The sequence below is a fragment of the Alligator sinensis genome, unplaced genomic scaffold (assembly GCF_000455745.1).
Source record: "Alligator sinensis unplaced genomic scaffold, ASM45574v1 scaffold758_1, whole genome shotgun sequence".
NCBI classification, from domain to species: domain Eukaryota; kingdom Metazoa; phylum Chordata; order Crocodylia; family Alligatoridae; genus Alligator; species Alligator sinensis.
Window position 1 is genome coordinate 1,049,195 of NW_005842457.1, and position 17,356 is coordinate 1,066,550.

The 17,356-nt window shown below is 45.1% G+C and overlaps 2 protein-coding genes across 8 annotated transcripts in view; one reads left to right on the forward strand and one right to left on the reverse strand.

Moving 5' to 3' along the window:
- Positions 1-7,145, reverse strand: part of RBKS (ribokinase) — a 94,342-nt gene extending 87,197 nt beyond the window's left edge. For 2 of the 6 annotated variants that reach the window (XM_025212345.1, XM_025212342.1), the window contains exon 1: positions 6,936-7,073. In XM_025212345.1, the coding sequence (XP_025068130.1) occupies positions 6,936-6,982 (47 nt within the window). In that variant the 5' untranslated portion in view covers positions 6,983-7,073. Of the gene's footprint in view, positions 1-690; positions 814-6,935 lie in introns of those variants that run through there. The other 4 variants (XM_025212344.1, XM_006030674.3, XM_025212343.1 and 1 more) reach the window with 4 other exon arrangements.
- A 61-nt stretch (positions 7,146-7,206) lies between these two features.
- The window catches only part of LOC102371325 (BRISC and BRCA1-A complex member 2), a 217,112-nt gene continuing 206,962 nt past the window's right edge, over positions 7,207-17,356 (forward strand). The window contains exons 1-2 of one of the 2 annotated variants that reach the window (XM_025212347.1): positions 7,207-7,333; positions 12,003-12,162. In XM_025212347.1, the coding sequence (XP_025068132.1) occupies positions 12,035-12,162 (128 nt within the window). In that variant the 5' untranslated portion in view covers positions 7,207-7,333; positions 12,003-12,034. The remainder of the gene's footprint in view (positions 7,334-12,002; positions 12,163-17,356) is intronic. The other variant, XM_025212348.1, reaches the window with a different exon arrangement.

The window sequence follows — 17,356 nt, forward strand, 5'->3', positions numbered from 1 at the left end:
TGGCAGCCCTAACTAATCACTTTTCTACTCACTATAAAGCCCACCTTTGCATCCAGCCTTGTGTATTAACACAAGAACTAGCCAGCCAGGCCTCTTTTCCCTTTATATTTATTTATTTTTTAAAGAATTTTTGGTAAGTGAAATCTCTTCAGCTTTCTTTGCTTCCCAAATATCAGATCTATGATTTTAACAAAGGGATCATTCTAAAGCAAGGTTTTCATCTGTAACACGATTTCAGACAAGAATCCAGCAGAGATGCTAATATGCCGATGGCCCAATCCAATGACAATTCAAGTTAGGGAAAATATTTTAATAATTTTAAATGGACTTTGATTAGCCAGAACAGGTTTCAGCATTCAAAAGCTGAATGTGAAAGGGACCTACTTTTTTGTAGTTCCTATTATGCATCCCATTTTATTGTTTTTCACCCTTTCCTCATCTAGGTCCCTCCAATCATGTTCTCCCTCCTTCCTACCAAGGATGGGTGAGTGAGACAGCTTCTGGAGCTCATCCATGCCAGGTTTAGGTCCTCTAAAAGAATCAATGCAGAGCAGCACAACACTGAGCCTGAGTATACTACATTTACTTTGCATGCAAAACCTTCCTGGGTCAGGGAGAATGACATGGGAAGAGTCCAAGCTCTGAAATCAAGCCCAGATTTCTTATAATTATGAAAACCAAACTACTCACAGATGACACACACTCTCATGCCTCGCTGCCTTCTCTGGATCCAGCAAAATAAATCTCTCAACTGGACCATGCTTGCACTCCCTTCACAGTTGTACTTTCCCAATGCTGCTGGCAAAAGCAATTTGGAACTGACTTGAATTAGGGGCGGCTGCTGCAAGAGAAGCATTACCGTACAATACTACATAAGCAAAATTGGTCTAGGGCAGGGGCAGACAATTATTTCAGGCAGAGGGCCACTTAACAAGTTTTGACGAGCTGTTGGGGGCCATATAGGTAGCCCCACCCCTTGACAGTTGCCCTGCCCCCTGGTTGGCACATTGGGACCAGAAGTTCTGCCTCCTAACCCCTGACCTTTGCCTCCAGAAGTCCCTCCCCTTGCTCTCCCCCATTCCATCCCAATACCTCTTTGGGGGGTGAGGGGTTGCCATCTTAGAACCAAAAAAAACCCAAATCATATGCTAGATGTCAAACAGCTACTATAATACATTTTAATTTTATTACCAAAAAAAATGTCATAAGTTGTGATTGTGTACTGTATATAGAAGGGATTACATAATAACTAAAAAAAAGTGTCATATTGTGATTGTGTATATGGTGGGGTGTGGGGATGTGTGAAGGGGTTGTGAGAGGGTGTGGCTGTGGGGGGGCATAGGTTATGTTGGGGTGTATGTATATGTTGATAGGGGTTGTGGGGTCAGGGTGTGAGTGTGAGGGAGGGTGGGGAGTGTAGGGACCCCTCACATACTCCCCCCATGGCATGCAGCCCCCAATGCCAGCAGCAGCAGCAGGCAAAGAGGTCAGGGTGCTCGTGCCCAGCACAGGTGCGGCTCTGGCCAGTGCTGCACGGGAGGGGAGGGAAGCCTGACCTATCACCAGGGCTCCATGCCACGCACCTGCAGCTTCAGCACTGCAGGTAAGCCCTACACTGGAGCCTGCTGCCTTCCTCACTCCCTGCTATGCAGGTCCCTGCACTGCCAGTAGAGGAAACCCCACCCCCTGCTTTCCCCATGGAGTCCAGCGTAGAGCTTCCCTGCTGCGAGTGCGGAACTGCAGGCATGCAGCATGGAGTCCCTGCGATAGAGGTGGCCAGTGCTGTGGCGGAGGCAAGGAGCGCACCCTTGCAGCCTGCCCAGCCACTTCTATCACACGACGGGGGCTCCACGCCTGCAACTCCACACTTGAAGCAGAGAAGCCCTGTGTTAGATTCTGCAGGCAAGCAGGGACAAGGCTCCCTCCACTCTGGGCAGAGTGCAGAGACCTGCAAGCAGGGAGCGGGGGAGGCAGCAGGCCCCAATGCAGGCCTTCCCCTGCTGCAAGTTTTGGAGCTGCAGGCACATGGCGATAGGGCAGGCTCCGCTCCCTTCCCCCGTGCAGCTCTGGCCAGAGCCATGCACGTGCCAGGCACGAGCAACCTGACCTCCCTGCCTTCTGCGGGACTGCACGCCATGGGGGAGAATGTGTGCGTGTGGGGGGTCCCTACACCCCCCACCCTCACACCCACACTGTGCCCAGATGAGCTCTGTGCTCCAGCTGCCCCTCTGGATGCAGGCACCGCACTGCGCTCCCACTTCCGTCCAGCTACAACTCCCTCCCTCCCCACCCGCTTCCCTACCTGCTGCCCCGAGCGAGTAGGTTCCAGCTGCAGCAGGAGCCCTGCCCAGAAGCTGCTGGCTGGGCAGAATCCTTCCCCCAAGAGGGTGGGAGCGAGGCCCAATAGGGTATATTTTGGGGGGTTATACACATAGGTGCCTCACTCCCACTTTCGTGGACGGAAGGGCTGGGCGGGGTGCAATTTGTTGGGGAGCCCTGCAGGCTGAATGAAAGTTCCTGGCAGGCTGGATCTGGCCTGCATGCCATATTTTGCCCACCCCAGTCTAGAGGATCATGGAACATTCGTCTTTGTTGCTGGGGGCACTGGGATGGACGCAGAGAAATAATTATACTAAGGAAAGATATTTGTGATGAGAAACTGCAGGTGTGTGTGCCTGAGTTGGTATACAAAAATGAGAATACACAGAAAAGATGCACCTAGAAACAAAGCAGAAGAGGATGAGAAGAAATATAAAAGCACAAGAGTTTATTTCCATTTGGAAGAAAAGATGAGGAAATCATCTCTACTGTCCCACAGAAAGAAGGGATATTAAAATCTTAACTCAAGAGGTACTACATTATCTATCTTGTAAATTTTTTAACCAAAATAAACTTGGAATAGAGGATTTTTCATACCAGAACAGACTAACAAACTATTTACATTACTGTCTTGATTGATAGCGGTTAGCATGGGAGAGTTAACACTAAGGCAAAACAGCAGAGCTCTACCAATGTACTCCAGCAGAGAATCTAGCCCTTTATTGGAAAGACAAACTTCAGCAGCATTTCCGAAGTTTAGAGATAACAGAGAATTGAGCTTTCTATTCCAAGCAGATACTATCCATCCAGCATCTGTTCCACACAAGGCTTCACGGTGTGCTTGGAGGTTAATCCTGCATGTGCATTTATTACCGCCAACCATTCTGCTTTGGTGGCAGGCTGCTCTGTAGCTTGACACTATCGTTTTTTTCTTTTCTCCCAGGATGCCTTCAGTCAGTCAGCTTGTTGCAATAATTAATAGTGGCTCTAGCAGGGGGCTGAGAACCAGGGCTCCTAGATCCAGGAGGGCATTCAGAAGGCTGAACGAGGGTGCAGGGTCAGAGGGAGGGAGGGAGGGGATGGCCAGAATAAACTAAGATTTCAAATTCTGATAGCCCAACATGAAAAGAGTTTTCCAGTTGGAGGCTTTGGTCTGATGTCCTCAAATACATCAAGATGGTGTATTACTGCTGCTGTGAATGTCCAAAGGCATTTTTCTCCATGCTGCTTCTACTGTTTTGGACTATTGTGCCAAAGTTTCTCATGTCTATTTTAATTGTTTCAGTGTGTCTGACTCTTATTGGTTTATATGTTTAGTCTTGTCCTTATTTAATATGAATTAAAATGCCACTGCCACCACCAGTCTGAGTATGTGAGTCAGAATAGAAACTATTTAAATAATACTATGGATTGTATCCATCTGGTTTGATATCTAGATCTGATCCACACAGAATAATGCTGGTCTTGTCTTCCACTACTACTGTCTGTTATTGCTCATGAAGTGTTGACTGTGACTGTGCCCACAAATATGTTTTGTTCTTGTTCTCATTAAAAGCCAGGAGAGTGTGGTTCATTGCATGTGTGTACGTGAGGTTGTTTTGATTATGTTACATTCACTGTGGAAAACTCATATTCTGCCACTGCAGCACTATGGGACAATGAGAACAGAATTTCCAACATGAAAAATGCTTCTTGAAAGGAAGAGGGCATGGTGGTTAAAAGGTTTTTGTTTTTGAAAAGGACATCCATGTTCACCATCATTCCTAGTCATTTTGATGTTCGGAGCATGTAATCTTAGAAGGAACCTGACAGAGCCCCTTTCCTTTTCATTCATCACTTATGTAAAATGTTCTAGATCTCAGTTTGTACACTGCAATTATAGCCATATTTGCTTAAAATCACAAGGCCACCCTAAGAAATAAAAGTAGTAAACAGGGGTTGCTGTAATCTAATGAATTTGTCAACTGTATATTTAACACCAGCTTCAAACATATTCATCCAAGATTCTGGTACCTTTTTTCTTAATGGCTCAAGAAATATTAACCTGTTCAAATTGGTTATTCTGATGGGTAAGGTTTCAAGACAGGACAACCAGTACTGTGGATTATAGCATAGAATTTTATACCTTTGGCAGAACTTGCAATAAGAGTACCTTCTAGAAAAGAAGAAATTGAGTCCTAGTGATGACTAAGCCGATCAAGAAATACAACGTCTCCAAAAAATTGTATGTCTTGATCTCAGTCTCCTTAACAGTCCCCTTCACTTGAGCTACATCAGCCCCCAAACCTTGAACTTTTCAATGGAGATTGTTTTTCCTATCAGATATTCTAAATATTAAGCTTCAGATTGGTACTCTGTCCTGCCTCACCACAACATGAGCATTTTGCCTAAACCTGGCCTGCTCACTATCTGAACATATCTGCGGTTCATATTTACAGTTTTGTTATCAAAACTCAAGCTCACAGGTTTTTATTTGATCTCTTCTGCCTTAATCTTCATAACTTTCATAAAGAAGTGTTATTCCCAAAATACTAATACTAGCTTCCCCAGTTCTGCTTATATGCCCAAACAGTACATCGACAAAGAAAGTGCAAGTTTTCCATCAACTGCTCGTCTGAAGCACACTGCATCTCGCTCAATTACAAATTCATCAATGGATCCTGCAGCAAACATGGTAATAAATCTAGCTTTCTGTATTTCTGAGACAGATCCCTAAGAGACCTCAAACTTGCCTTTAAGAAGTTTTCCTCAGCATTAGGGGAATACAGTCTGATCCAAGGTTACAGTGTGCTTTGGGCTACAAATTGTACAGAATTTAGAAACCTGAGACCATGTCTACCTTGGGAAAAAGCTGATTTCTTCAACACAGTTAGCTTGCAAACTAGACTGAATACCCCACTTAAAAACAACGCAGACATTTTTGATGTGTTGTAAGACACCCAAGCCATCACAATTTAAAAATAAACCAAAAAACAAACATAAGATGCAGCCCTTTAAAATAGTTTAGTGATACTTCCCCCTCCCAAAAGGTGGCAAATTTACCCTGAATAAATCAGGGCTAAATGTCTGCCTTTTGATGGACAACCAGCTTGTTTGTCTGCAGCTGTCAGGCTTATGCCCTGAGCTTTGCCTCTCTGCTCATGCATTCGTAGCCTATTTTTCCTTCTAAAGCCCACAATTTTCCTAGTCTAGATATGGCCAGAAGTCCTTTGCCTTGAAGGGCAAGAGCAGTGAATTTTTCTGATTTTGTTAGTTAAATCAAATTGAAAAACCCTTCAATGCTCCTTAAGATGCAAGCTAATTCATTTTAACCCACCAGCTACAACAACAGAGCCTCCTAACATGACTTGGACTTGTTAATTTGTTTCTTAATAAAGGACAGGAGGCTTTTCAATTATATTGAAAAAAAGGCATAAAACTATAATCGCACACAGAAATTGCATCAGTGGTGTTAAAATAGGAGGCACGATCTTGGATCTCCTCATGTTTATTTGCGCTAAAAAATGCAGTAACAGGAACTTCTTGCAGATAAAGTGTTGTATTTCCTGCTTTAATGCACGTCATACAAGCACCTGGTCTATATGCAGGCATCAATTTTAGGAGGTCCTACCCAAATTTAAAGGAGGACTGTCCTTTTTTGGAAAGCTACCAGTGTATTCTGCCAATTACGCGGAACACTTCATCTTTCTACACAGGACTCAGTTTTTGTGAATTCTGCAATCTGTGTCTGCACCTAAGTTTCTCATACTCTTTAACATGTTCTTCTCCGACACATATTGGACAGGCTAGACATAAGGAAAAACTTCTTTACTGTCCGTGTCCCCAGGGCCTGGAATAAATTCCCCCCAGAGGTGGTCCAGGCACCTACTCTGGATTCCTTTAAGAAACACTTGGGTGCCTATCTTGCTGGGATCATTTCACCCCAGCTAACTACCTGCCCTTTGGTCAGGCTAGACCTGATGATCTTGCGAGGTCCCTTCCAGCCCTAATATCTAATGTCTATGAAATACTTAGTGCTTTTTTAACCTGAGGGCTTCAACATTATCCTCCGCTAATTTAAATGGATGGGTTTTTGGTTTTGTTTTTTACTCAAAAAACTCCAACAGGGCAGGTTGATACATTTCAGACATACTTCATCAAAATCTTATTTTATCGGCGTATGTGGATATAACAAACGTGTTTAAATCAGCGCAAGTCAAGGCCTAATTCTGCAAGTCGGCCTCTGCTGCTTAGGGCCAAGGCAGTTCAAGCCAGCATTTCCGGAGTTGCCAACTCTTCCGGTTGGACTGCAAGACGTGGGTAGGGGGGGCGTCAGAAAACCCCAGCGGCTGGAAGTGATCCATTTCGGGGAATCTTCGCTTTTGTTTTGTTTAACAACAACAACAAAAGGAATAATAATAATCATCCTCATAATAATAAAAATTAAAGTTAATAATCATAAAGATGAAGTTAAGCGTTTATCCCTCCTGATTACAGAGAAAACCTGGAAAGTGGGACCCAAATGGAACCTAGAGGCTGCAGAAAAACCAGAAGGCAAGCAATCAAAAACACTTCTCCTTGTTATCAGTGATCACAATTGGCAGGTCACATCTCTCCATCGGGGGGTGGGCACTAACCTGACCAGGTCGGTCATGCAGGACCCCACCACCACCACCTGCGCCATGGTGGGCCGCCGCCCCGTGACCCTTGACCCTCACCCGCCGCGGGTTCTGCCTGCAGGTCCTCCAGCCGGCGCGGGGTGCCCGCTCACGTGCCTGAACGTCCCGCCAAGCCGCTCTCCCAAGCTGCCCCTTGAGAGGACCTCTCTCCGCGCCCCTCATTTAGCCGCCGCCCGCCCAACCGGCAGAAAAGACGGCCCTCTCAGGCACGTTACAGACGCCTAAATCTCCATGAGGCCCCCCTCCCGTGGGCTCGGGAGCAGCCTTCGGGATAGGGGTGGGTCTGCGCCTGCGCGCCAGCGTGTGACCGCGGCCGTTGCTAAGGGGCCGGCGCACGCTCCCCCCCGCGACCGCAGGTACCCGGAGGCCGCGCCGGTGGGGGGCGGGGGAGCAGCGCCCCCGCCGGGCCGGGACGCATGCGCGCTGGGTATCTCCTTTCAACAAGGGGAAAGGGGGGCTGGTGGGGGAGCGCCCCCCTCACCCCCTCGTGACCCGTCTGTGGGAGCCCCACCAGTGGCCGTGGGTCCTGGGGCCCTGCCTGGTCTCTCCTGCAGGGATGTCTTGGCCCAGGACAGTGGTGCCCAGGGTGCAGGACTACGGGGAGCCCTGTGGACTGGGTGGGGACTGGGCCAGCATGTGGAGTGGCTCCTCAGTTGCACCCTGATGCCCTGCTGGATGTGGCCTGCAGACTTGGCCCACGTCCGCCTCCTGCATGGGGCCAGAAAGTCGAACGCCACCAGCCTAGGAGATGCCTAGGCCTGTTCTCGTGTATTATCCATAGTGCGGTCGCCCCTGTGGAGCAGGACTGACAGGGTGCTGTGCCCTGCAAGCAACCCAGCATGACAGCCTCTGCTCCCAGGAGCTGGCAGTGTAGCAAAAAGCTGTGGCCCGACTGCTTGGCATATCAGGCTGCACGTGCCTGTCGTCTTAAGGGACTGGTTCCAAATGGACGTGTGTTGAGGGAAACAGGCACCAGCTACAGGCCTCTGTTCAAATGGGAAGGTATGAAGCATCATCCTGGTCGCGGGTGCTTTGGCTAAGATCAGGATGCAGTAGTGTTGAACCCCGTGGATTGGTGCTGCTCACCTGTGTGTTAACAGCAGCAGCATCCCATTTTATCGCAGCTCCTGTGCTCCTTGGGGCCTGGGCAAATCAGCACAGCAGTTCTCGTTTGGGGACTGGCAGTGGGTAGTGTGTTTTCTCCTTGGGATTTTGTGAAGGAGTGTAGGCAGCAGTAACACTGTAGCCTGACCCATTCCAGTTATCAGAAAAGACAACTGCTATATGCCGTGGACTTGAACTAGGTGAGGCAGAAGGCCCTCAGAACGAAGGACGCAAACACAAATGGTAAAGAAGAGTAAACAGAATTAATATAGACTTGGGGTTAGATGGTAAACCTCCTTGAAGTATTTCAGGGTAATCTCTCTTGCTCATTTAGAAGTGCTTCCTACAGGATGTTTACTTGTGGATTAATTTATATAATCCTTATAAAGTTGCCACACAGGTGGGGAAAGGGTACACTTTCTATTTGGACACCTTCTACTGCTGAAGCAGCTAAAAGTTTCATATTTAGTAAGTGAAGCATGCAGTACACCCCTTTGCTACTAATGGCAGATTATCAGAACTAAGAGGATTCAAATTTTGATTTACTTTTTCCTCAAAGTATTTAGTTCTGAACAATGAAACTTGACTTGCTCTTGGGTCGCTTTCATTTCTCTGGTTCCTCTGGGTTACTCAGTACTCTAGAGCAGGGGTGTCAAACTCATTTGGCTTCCAAGGCTGGACCCCAGCTACAGGACTTTTTATAGGCTCAATCCGGTTTTCATGGCTTATTGTGGGCTGGATTTGCACCAACATCCGGCAGTGGAATGAGTGGCCTTGTTGGCTCGGGGAGCTGTGGGAGTTAATGCAGCCATCTCTTCCCACTACCACTGATATGTAGAGGTGCATCAATACACTGGTCCATATCGTATCAGATAAAAGGGAAATTGACATTATCGGCAATTGGCTTTTTTTGGCTGATGTGGCTGATAATGTCGCCGATAAAAATACTGTGTGCATAGGCTCAGCAGCAGCATGCACGTGGCCAGGAATGCAGCCTGGCAGTCTGACCGGTAAGTCTTTGGGGAGGGAAGGGGCATGGGGAGGGCAGATCAAGGCCCCCACAGGGAGGGAGGGAGGGAGGGTGGGGTGCGGGACAGAGCTCCGGGCAGCTCATCTGGGGGGTGTGGGGGATGGAGAGTGGCTCCTGCTGCTTCATGCAAGCCTGGGGGAGGCACGCGAAGCATGTGCCCCCAGATTTGTGCATGGATGAGGGCAGACTGCCCACTCAGGGCTGGGGTGGTGCTGAGCTCTTCCTGGCAAGGAGGTTGGGCCAGGGCTGCACTCAGGTGCGGGACAGAGCTCCGGGCAGCTCATCTGGGGGGTGTGGGGGATGGAGAGTGGCTCCTGCTGCTTCATGCAAGCCTGGGGGAGGCACGCGAAGCATGTGCCCCCAGATTTGTGCATGGATGAGGGCAGACTGCCCACTCAGGGCTGGGGTGGTGCTGAGCTCTTCCTGGCAAGGAGGTTGGGCCAGGGCTGCACTCAGAGCGAGTGATCCCGCGACCAGGAAGAGCCTGGTGCTGCACCTGGCGCCAGCCCACAGTGGCATCCTGCCCTCATTGTGCACGTAGATCTGGGGGGTATGTGCCCCTCATGCCTCCCTCAGGAGCTGCTGCCCGCACCCCCCGGATGAGCGCCTCACCCTGCCCTGGCTGTGCAGCCCCTGCCCCAGCCCCACTCCTTCCCTCACCATGGGGGCCTCGATCTGCCCCCCCCCCCCCCCCCCCCAATAGACTTACTGGCTGGACGTTGGTCTCCAAGCTGCTGGACTGTATCTGCCAATACTGCTCGTTAATAATCAGCTGTCGGTATGGGCACAAAAATTCTTGATCGGTGCACCCCTACTGAAATGCATGCTCAGTACAGTTCTATACCCTGGATTTTGGCAGCGGGACCTGCCCCCTCTCATTCCCCCTGAATTCCTGGACCTTCCAGGAACCCTGAGGGCCAGATGACATGACTCTGTAGACTGGATCTGGCCTGTGGGCTACATAGTTTCATAGTTGGTAGGGTCAGAAGGGACCTAAGCACATCATCTAGTCCGACCCCCTGCCATGTTTGACACCCCTGGCCTAGTGTTTTATTTTGAATGCTACAGGATGGGGAAGAGAGAATTATTATATATTTCAGTGAGAATTAAAGTAATTAATGAACCAAGTGTCGTTTTACTTTGTAAAGCCCCTTTGTTCACAAAATTGGTGTTGGTAAATGTATAGGTTCTGTAAATGTGCATAATAACTGGCTTAATATATACCCGCTTGTAGTGATAGATTAGAAAAATTGGTAGGAACTGTATGCCCTTCCGACATTGTCCTTGTATTTCAAAAATGGATTGGAGGCAAGAGGCCTGATCCCACAATTTCTTGTGGAGAGTTTGTAGGTTCAGCTTTGAGACGCTGAACGTGTCTACGTTCTATCAAAAAAGAAAATGCTGTTTTACCTGAAGAGACAAGTTGGAGGATAATTACTATTTACTCATATTTTACTTCAGGTTCTTTCTGCACATCTTTCAAAGACTTCCTGGAGACGCATCTTTTGAGAGTTTATCTTTGCTGGGAAGAAAATAGTCAGTTTATTAGGACATAGATATTTGGTACTTCATCTTTTGGATATGCCATGAACAATAGTATATTGGAAAGCTTATGATTTAGATGCAAAGGGTCACTTTAACAGTCTCTTGATTGGCATGAGATACTAGATCTTTGCTTGAATAGTGTGTGTCAAAAAACAGGGCCCATATTACTACTTTCAAAGATTTGCTCATAATACTTTAATGTGATTAGCAAATTTTGTGCTAATGAAAGCCAATCAGATGCTTCATACTGTTAACAATTACAGGCAATTATCAGTTTGTAGGAAGTAGCCATTAGTCACCTGCTAGTGCTTGTAATTAGGATTTGATTCAAATTGGTGAGTGTTAGAACAAGAGAGAAGCATTGCAGTGTGAAGGTTTCTGGTGCATTTAGTAATTTACTCTCTTTCTAGAACACTTGATAATAGCTAGGGATCCTACAAATCTGTTTCCATGCAAAAAGGTGGAATTTACCTTTTTACAGAGAATCTTTAGAATCACCAGGAAAAAAAAACCTTCCCGAAAATAAAATGCTGGGTCCCCAGTGGTGCCCAGCTGGTCCCACTTCCTGCCCTCCTTCCATTGCTCTGACTGGAATCTCTGGGCTCCCCCTCTCTCCTCTGGCTTTCACTTGTACCCACCTCAGGGAGGTGGGGTGCTGTGGCATGCTATGGGGAGCTGATGGTGAACTCAGAACATGCCATGCAGCAGTTGGTGCGGGTGTCTGCTTAGTGTGTGGCTGGAGGGCTCATGGCTCCCACTGGTGCAGCTCCCACAGCGCATGGCCCTCATTGGCATAGACCCTGCTGCTGCAGTACATGAGGCATGTGGCCCCTGGCTGCTGAGAAGATGGGCAGTTGCAGTATACTTCATCATGGTACTCAGCGCAATCCAGAAGCACGAGCCTTTAGACATGACCCTTAACTTAACAAGTTTAGCAAATTGCTGCATTCTTAGGAGTTGGGATGGTTCCTTCCTGGTAGGGGCAGGATATTTAGCAAAAGCAGAGGCCAAAGCAAGACTTTCATTATTGTCTTCAGATTCAGTGAGCAGCTCTTCTGATCTGATCTGATTGTCACTGCTATTAATGTAGAAACAGAAGACTTTATTATTCCATCATTCTCTATTGACACTCCTTGTGTGTGTGTGTCAGTTTATATTACATTCTTGATCATTTGAGTTAATCATTTGGTTAGATTAATGGTTACCTAACACATCAGATTTGCTCATCTTTGCAGAAATGGTAACATAATGCTTTCTTTGATTTTTGCAGATGACAAGGGAGTTTCATTAGGTCAGTAAAGTAAAAATGCATAGAGGCCTTCATATTTTCTTTATTTCTTTTGCAGGCAGAGCTTAGGCTCATAGGAAAGGACGAATTATGTCTCCCGAAGTTGCCTTGAATAGAATTTCTCCTGCGCTCTCGCCTTTCGTATCCAGTGTGGTCAGGAATGGGAAAGTAGGATTGGATGCTACAAATTGTTTACGTATTACAGATTTGAAATCTGGGTAAGTATTTGAACTCCGTTTCCAAGGAGCAGACTTTGGAGATATGTAACGTCTTTATTTAAGAATGTTAATTTTACTGTTCCTATTTGTATTTTAAATGTTCCCAATATATTTGGAGCAGAGAGGTTAACCAGAATGTTTTCTTTTGTCCTTGACTACACTTTAGTGCTTGAGATTTAAATTTGTTTAGCTGTTGCTAATAGCTGTTTTGCTGAGAAAAAATAAGTTCAGAAGTCGCTTTGGTAATACTGTGTTTTGGAAAAGAGCCTAGAGTTTTGAAGATTCTGTCTCCTTGGTTATCCTTTGCTTATTTTCTCAATCTAAAGTGGATCTTGCATAGTTCAGACTAGTGGATCTTGCCTGTGGGGGGAAAAAAAGGCATCCATTGCTATAATGGGAAAAGACTAGATCTTTTTCAGTCTGATTTGTTTCAAGGGACCAATAGGTACATTCATTACTTATACCAAAAGTCCTATCATAACTGGTGTATTTTCATTCAGTAACTCTAATGCAAAATGAATAAGTACTGTTGAGACTAAGGACTAGAACCGGGACTTTCCTCTTCCTCCTGCATAAATACGTTCCTCACTGGGCTCTATAGTCAGGCTTCTTTTTGGTTGTGCATTCACTTGCTCTCACTCACTCACTCTCTTTGTCCCTGTAATCTTGCATGGCATTTTTGGCAGTGGCCCAGCTTCAACGAGAAGGATTGAGAGTATCCTCCCTACTCTAGACTAGCCAATACTCTGTTGAGCCCTCTTCTGAAATGTGGGGTTTGAATCCCAGTCAGGGTAAGGAGAGCAGGTCCTATTTTCTAGGCAAGTCCTCTTACCTATAGCCTTTTATATGAAATTTTGGGAGCATCACCATCACTGCTTGTTTTTGTGGAAGTGGCCATGACTGCTGTGCTTTGTGCCGAAATCAATTCTCTCATTTTGCATTATTCATGTGCTGACTAAACCTACAGGATTAGGCCTGTAGAATACCTAGTGGTAGGGAACCTTTGTGAATCTTACACCTATGGCCTTTTGAGACTGCTGAGACAAGCAAAAGGGATAGAAAGAGATTTATACAAAACCGTATGGCAAGAAGTTGCTTGACTTTCAGGTATGAATTATATTGCGTGTATAATATATGTTATCTTTTTTTCTTCTGAACTGGTACTTTTTGAATAATGTCTCTTTAAAGGAAAACTGGTTTGTTTGTCTGTTTGTGTAAGTGTACTTCTTCTAGAGTAGGGGTGGGCAATTATTTTGGCTGGAGGGCCACTTAATGACTTTGGTGTCTTTGAAAGGGCCACATGAGTTTTGGTGTCTTTGAAAGGGCCACATCTTTCTCCATCCCTGTCAAGAGCTGTAGCGTGCCCTGATCCCCATCCCTGACCGGGAACCTGCTGGCCCAATCGACAGCACAGACCATGCATAAGTGCTGATATGGAGAGGGCACAGCTCCCTGCTACCGATGCTTCCAGGCACTGGGTCTGGCTAGGCTGCAGCCCCATGCTCTGTGCCCCACAGTCGGCATAGAAGTTGAACCACTGCTGCCCCCCTGATGCTGAGCCCTAGTTCCAGCCAGGCTGCAGCCTTGTTCCCCACCATCAGTGTAGAAATCTGTGGGGGGGTCATGTGCCTGTGTCCAGGCCCCCCCCATGTGTCATCTCTAGCCTGCAGCTTACGTTACCACTCACCTGGCATGGTGAAAGTAGCCCTGTGTGGGTGCTGGCATGAGCTGTGGATGTACCTGGGATGTTCCGGGTGGGGATTGGGGTGTCCGCTCGGGTCCACAGCTAACATTGCTGCGTCAGCACTGGGTGGAACTAGTCCTGGCTGCCTGCCTGGTGTGGTGGAAACAGCAACGGCTGCCTGCCTGGCATCACACAGCAGCTGGAGCTGGCAGCTGCCCTTGGGCTGGATCGCATGAGTTGGTGGCTACGTGCTTGCAGGCCAGATACAGTCAGTTGGCAGGCGGAATCCAGCCTGCAGGCCATATTTTCCTACCCATTCTACAGTTTTTTGTTTATGTAGTATTAATGTTTATATTGTATAGTAATGCCCAGTGTCTGGAATATATATGCACAGCAGTCTAGAATACAAAAGATGCCATCCTAGCGAGGACTTAGGTTTTGCTGTATGAAATGGGTCCAGGTTCTTAATACTTGTGTTCTTTTTTTTTTTTCTTGGTTCATAGCCTGCTGTTTCATAATATGTCTTGTCCATAGCCTGCTGTTTCATACTACCTCTTAGTTGTGAGGTTGGAACTTGTCTTTGGGTTGGTGCTGAAACTGAATTGGAGTGATCCAAGATTCACCTGTATACCTAGGCCTTTCAGAGGACTCAGGTATATGAACACATTTCCAAGAGAGCCACAAAGTAAGGGGGAAATGAAGCGGGCGGGGGCAGAGGTCATCACTTCATGAGGTCTGGATGGAGAACGTTTTGTATTTGAAAGCTTATCCAAGTCTAACCCAACCACACAGTTGGTCTAATAAAACATATCTCCTCAAAAAATCCTTGTCTTGCATAATTCTTGCACTGGTTGAACTATTATAGCTCTGTACTTTTATATCCTGCTCCTCTTGTATTCATATAACCAAGTAAATAAAATATGGAGGCCATATATAGTATATTTCATATTATCTGTGATGTCGGTTAGTGGAAAATTTATCCTCCTAATTGTTTTTTATCAGTCAATTTGTATTTCACCATTTCTACCTGTTTAGATTTCCCTATTGAGGTCAGGACCATGGACTGATATTGTTCTCTACAATTATTTAAGAATTTAAATAGGAATGTACATATAACAGTGATGTTCTTTCTGGAGCAGATCCTGGCAATATGCAAGTTCACTTTCAAGCTTTAAGGGGATGTTCATGACTTGGTTCCTGAACCACAGTAATGTTTTATTATTTTTTGCATTCTGTTTGCAAAACTCAATATGTTTTGGTATTTCCTTTGTCATTTGGGTATTTCCGTTTTTAATGTAAATGCAAATTCTACAATTCAGAGTATTTCATGGAATCATTTTTGAATTTACTGTGCAAGATGGGAATAAAGACTCTTTTATTATAGTAGTATTTCCCTTGATTTCTGGCAGTGATTCATTTGAATTTAAAAGTTCTCCAGATATTGGAGAAACATACGTTAAAAAAATTAACGAAGAAATGCATATTTGATTTGCCATCAAGTCTGGCAGGCTTGATGACTTTTGTTGTTGTACAAACTAATATTCTGAGATTTATTTTTAAATGGTTGTCTGCATAGCTGGGTGAAATTTGATGGCCCCTGAGATGGCTAATGGGATATGGAGCTGCTTGCTGCAGGGCTGAATAGGCCGTAGGCTCTTATTGGATTTTTTGTGCAGAGTAAGTTGGAATTCTTCCCTGTTTCTAATAGGTATGTGTCCACATTGCAGAAAGAAAGCAAACTGAACTCCAATGTGATTGCAGGTGGTTCCCTTGTCAACCTCAGCACAAAAGCCACACATGTAATGGACACAGAGGCTGCAGCTCCTTTGAGGAAAAGCTCTGCCTCTTTCTGTGCTGTTCTGTGGAGTTAGAGTGCAGCTTCTGACTCTCATTCTTGACCTTTCACTTTTAGAATATGTGGACAAAAGGTGGGGGAAGGAACGTGTATAATTTTCAGCATAATATATCCAACTGCTAATAGTTTGTAAATTTTCCCTGGAAAGGTGTTAATGTTTGAAACGAAGGCTGGAAGTAACAGCTTTGAAAGAAAGAAAAAAGAAAGAGAGCGCTTGCTTGCCAGCTCAAAAGATGAGTGTTCATAACATTTTAAAGGAGGGAAAGCGGGGGAGGAAACAATTAGGGCAGTAACATGAATGAGTAACAGGCATCACTACGTCAACTTGTTTGAAAGACTACTAATTTTTCTTTCGATCTGAGCTCACCTTAAACACTTGTCTGACTTATGGTTTATTATCTTTAAGCTGAATGAGCGAGCGACTTCCTTCTAACTTTGCAAACGTTGAATGCTGTTTTGATCAAATGCATGTTTTAATAAGAATGAGGAAACTTGGTACTTGGTAGTCATTTAGTATTTGGTTACAGAGAGCTTGATATGATAGTCATAAATCTACCTGCTAGATGCACTTATTTTTTACTGTAAACAAAGAAGACGGCTATTTAAAAATACACATATATTTATATAGCATATGTGTATATATAATATAAAAATATCTGTTTTTGTTTACAATAAGGAAGAAGTGTATCTAGCAGGTAGATATATATTTTAGTTGTGAACTTATTGAGCATTTTTGAAAACCAGAACCTATATTAACAGACCAGAGATTTCTGCCAAGTACTTCCAGCTACCATGACTCATGCTTACCTTTTATCTGAATTGTGTAGCATTATGAAGAGTTCCTGTCATTGAAGGGGTCTGTTTAGGGAGCTTATCAGGGACAGGCTATCAGGCCCTAAAAATCAGCAATCTGAAGCAGCCAAATACACAATTGAATGTTGGACATTAGTTAATTAGATACAAATGGATAAGTTGCCAATATAAGCTGTGAATCTTGAGTGCTTGAACCTCCAGAGTGTTTAACAAGAGTCTGAAAATGAAAATTGACCTTGTGTCTCAATCACCTTGTAAACATTAGTGGATAGAAGAGAAGTGGATTTGCCTGCCTGCACTGTTGTTTAGGTGAATTCCTTTTCCAAATCTGTGCAGTGAGTTATAGTCTAGAATGTATATTGCTAACCTTTACCTGAATTCCAGGAAAAAAACATCAAATTAAATGGTTGTTTGGTGGAGTTCTTTGTTATATATGAAACTGAGGTAAAAGAAGCTAACTTCTATTTTGAGTCTCAGACAAATTAATCAATTCATGCAATTGGAAATTTCAAAAGAAGGTGAGATAATATCAGAAGCTTGACCCTGAAGGGCTGTTATTCATATATACAACACTGCTTAAGACCTGATTCTGCTACCCCTATGTCATGCCCAACTGAGCTGAGACACTTGTGTAGTAAGGGACTGTTAGTGAGGATGAAAGAATCAAGCTGTGAATTTAAAAAATAAAAATAAAAACTGATAACAGACAAATCTGGACAAAAGTGTTTTTTATTAGACAGATATTTTAGAGATTTAGGTTAACTTGTCCAAAGCTTGTTAGAAAAAAAAATCTTTTTTCTAGGTACTCTTCATTCTAGGTACTCTTCATTCTGGCATTGAGA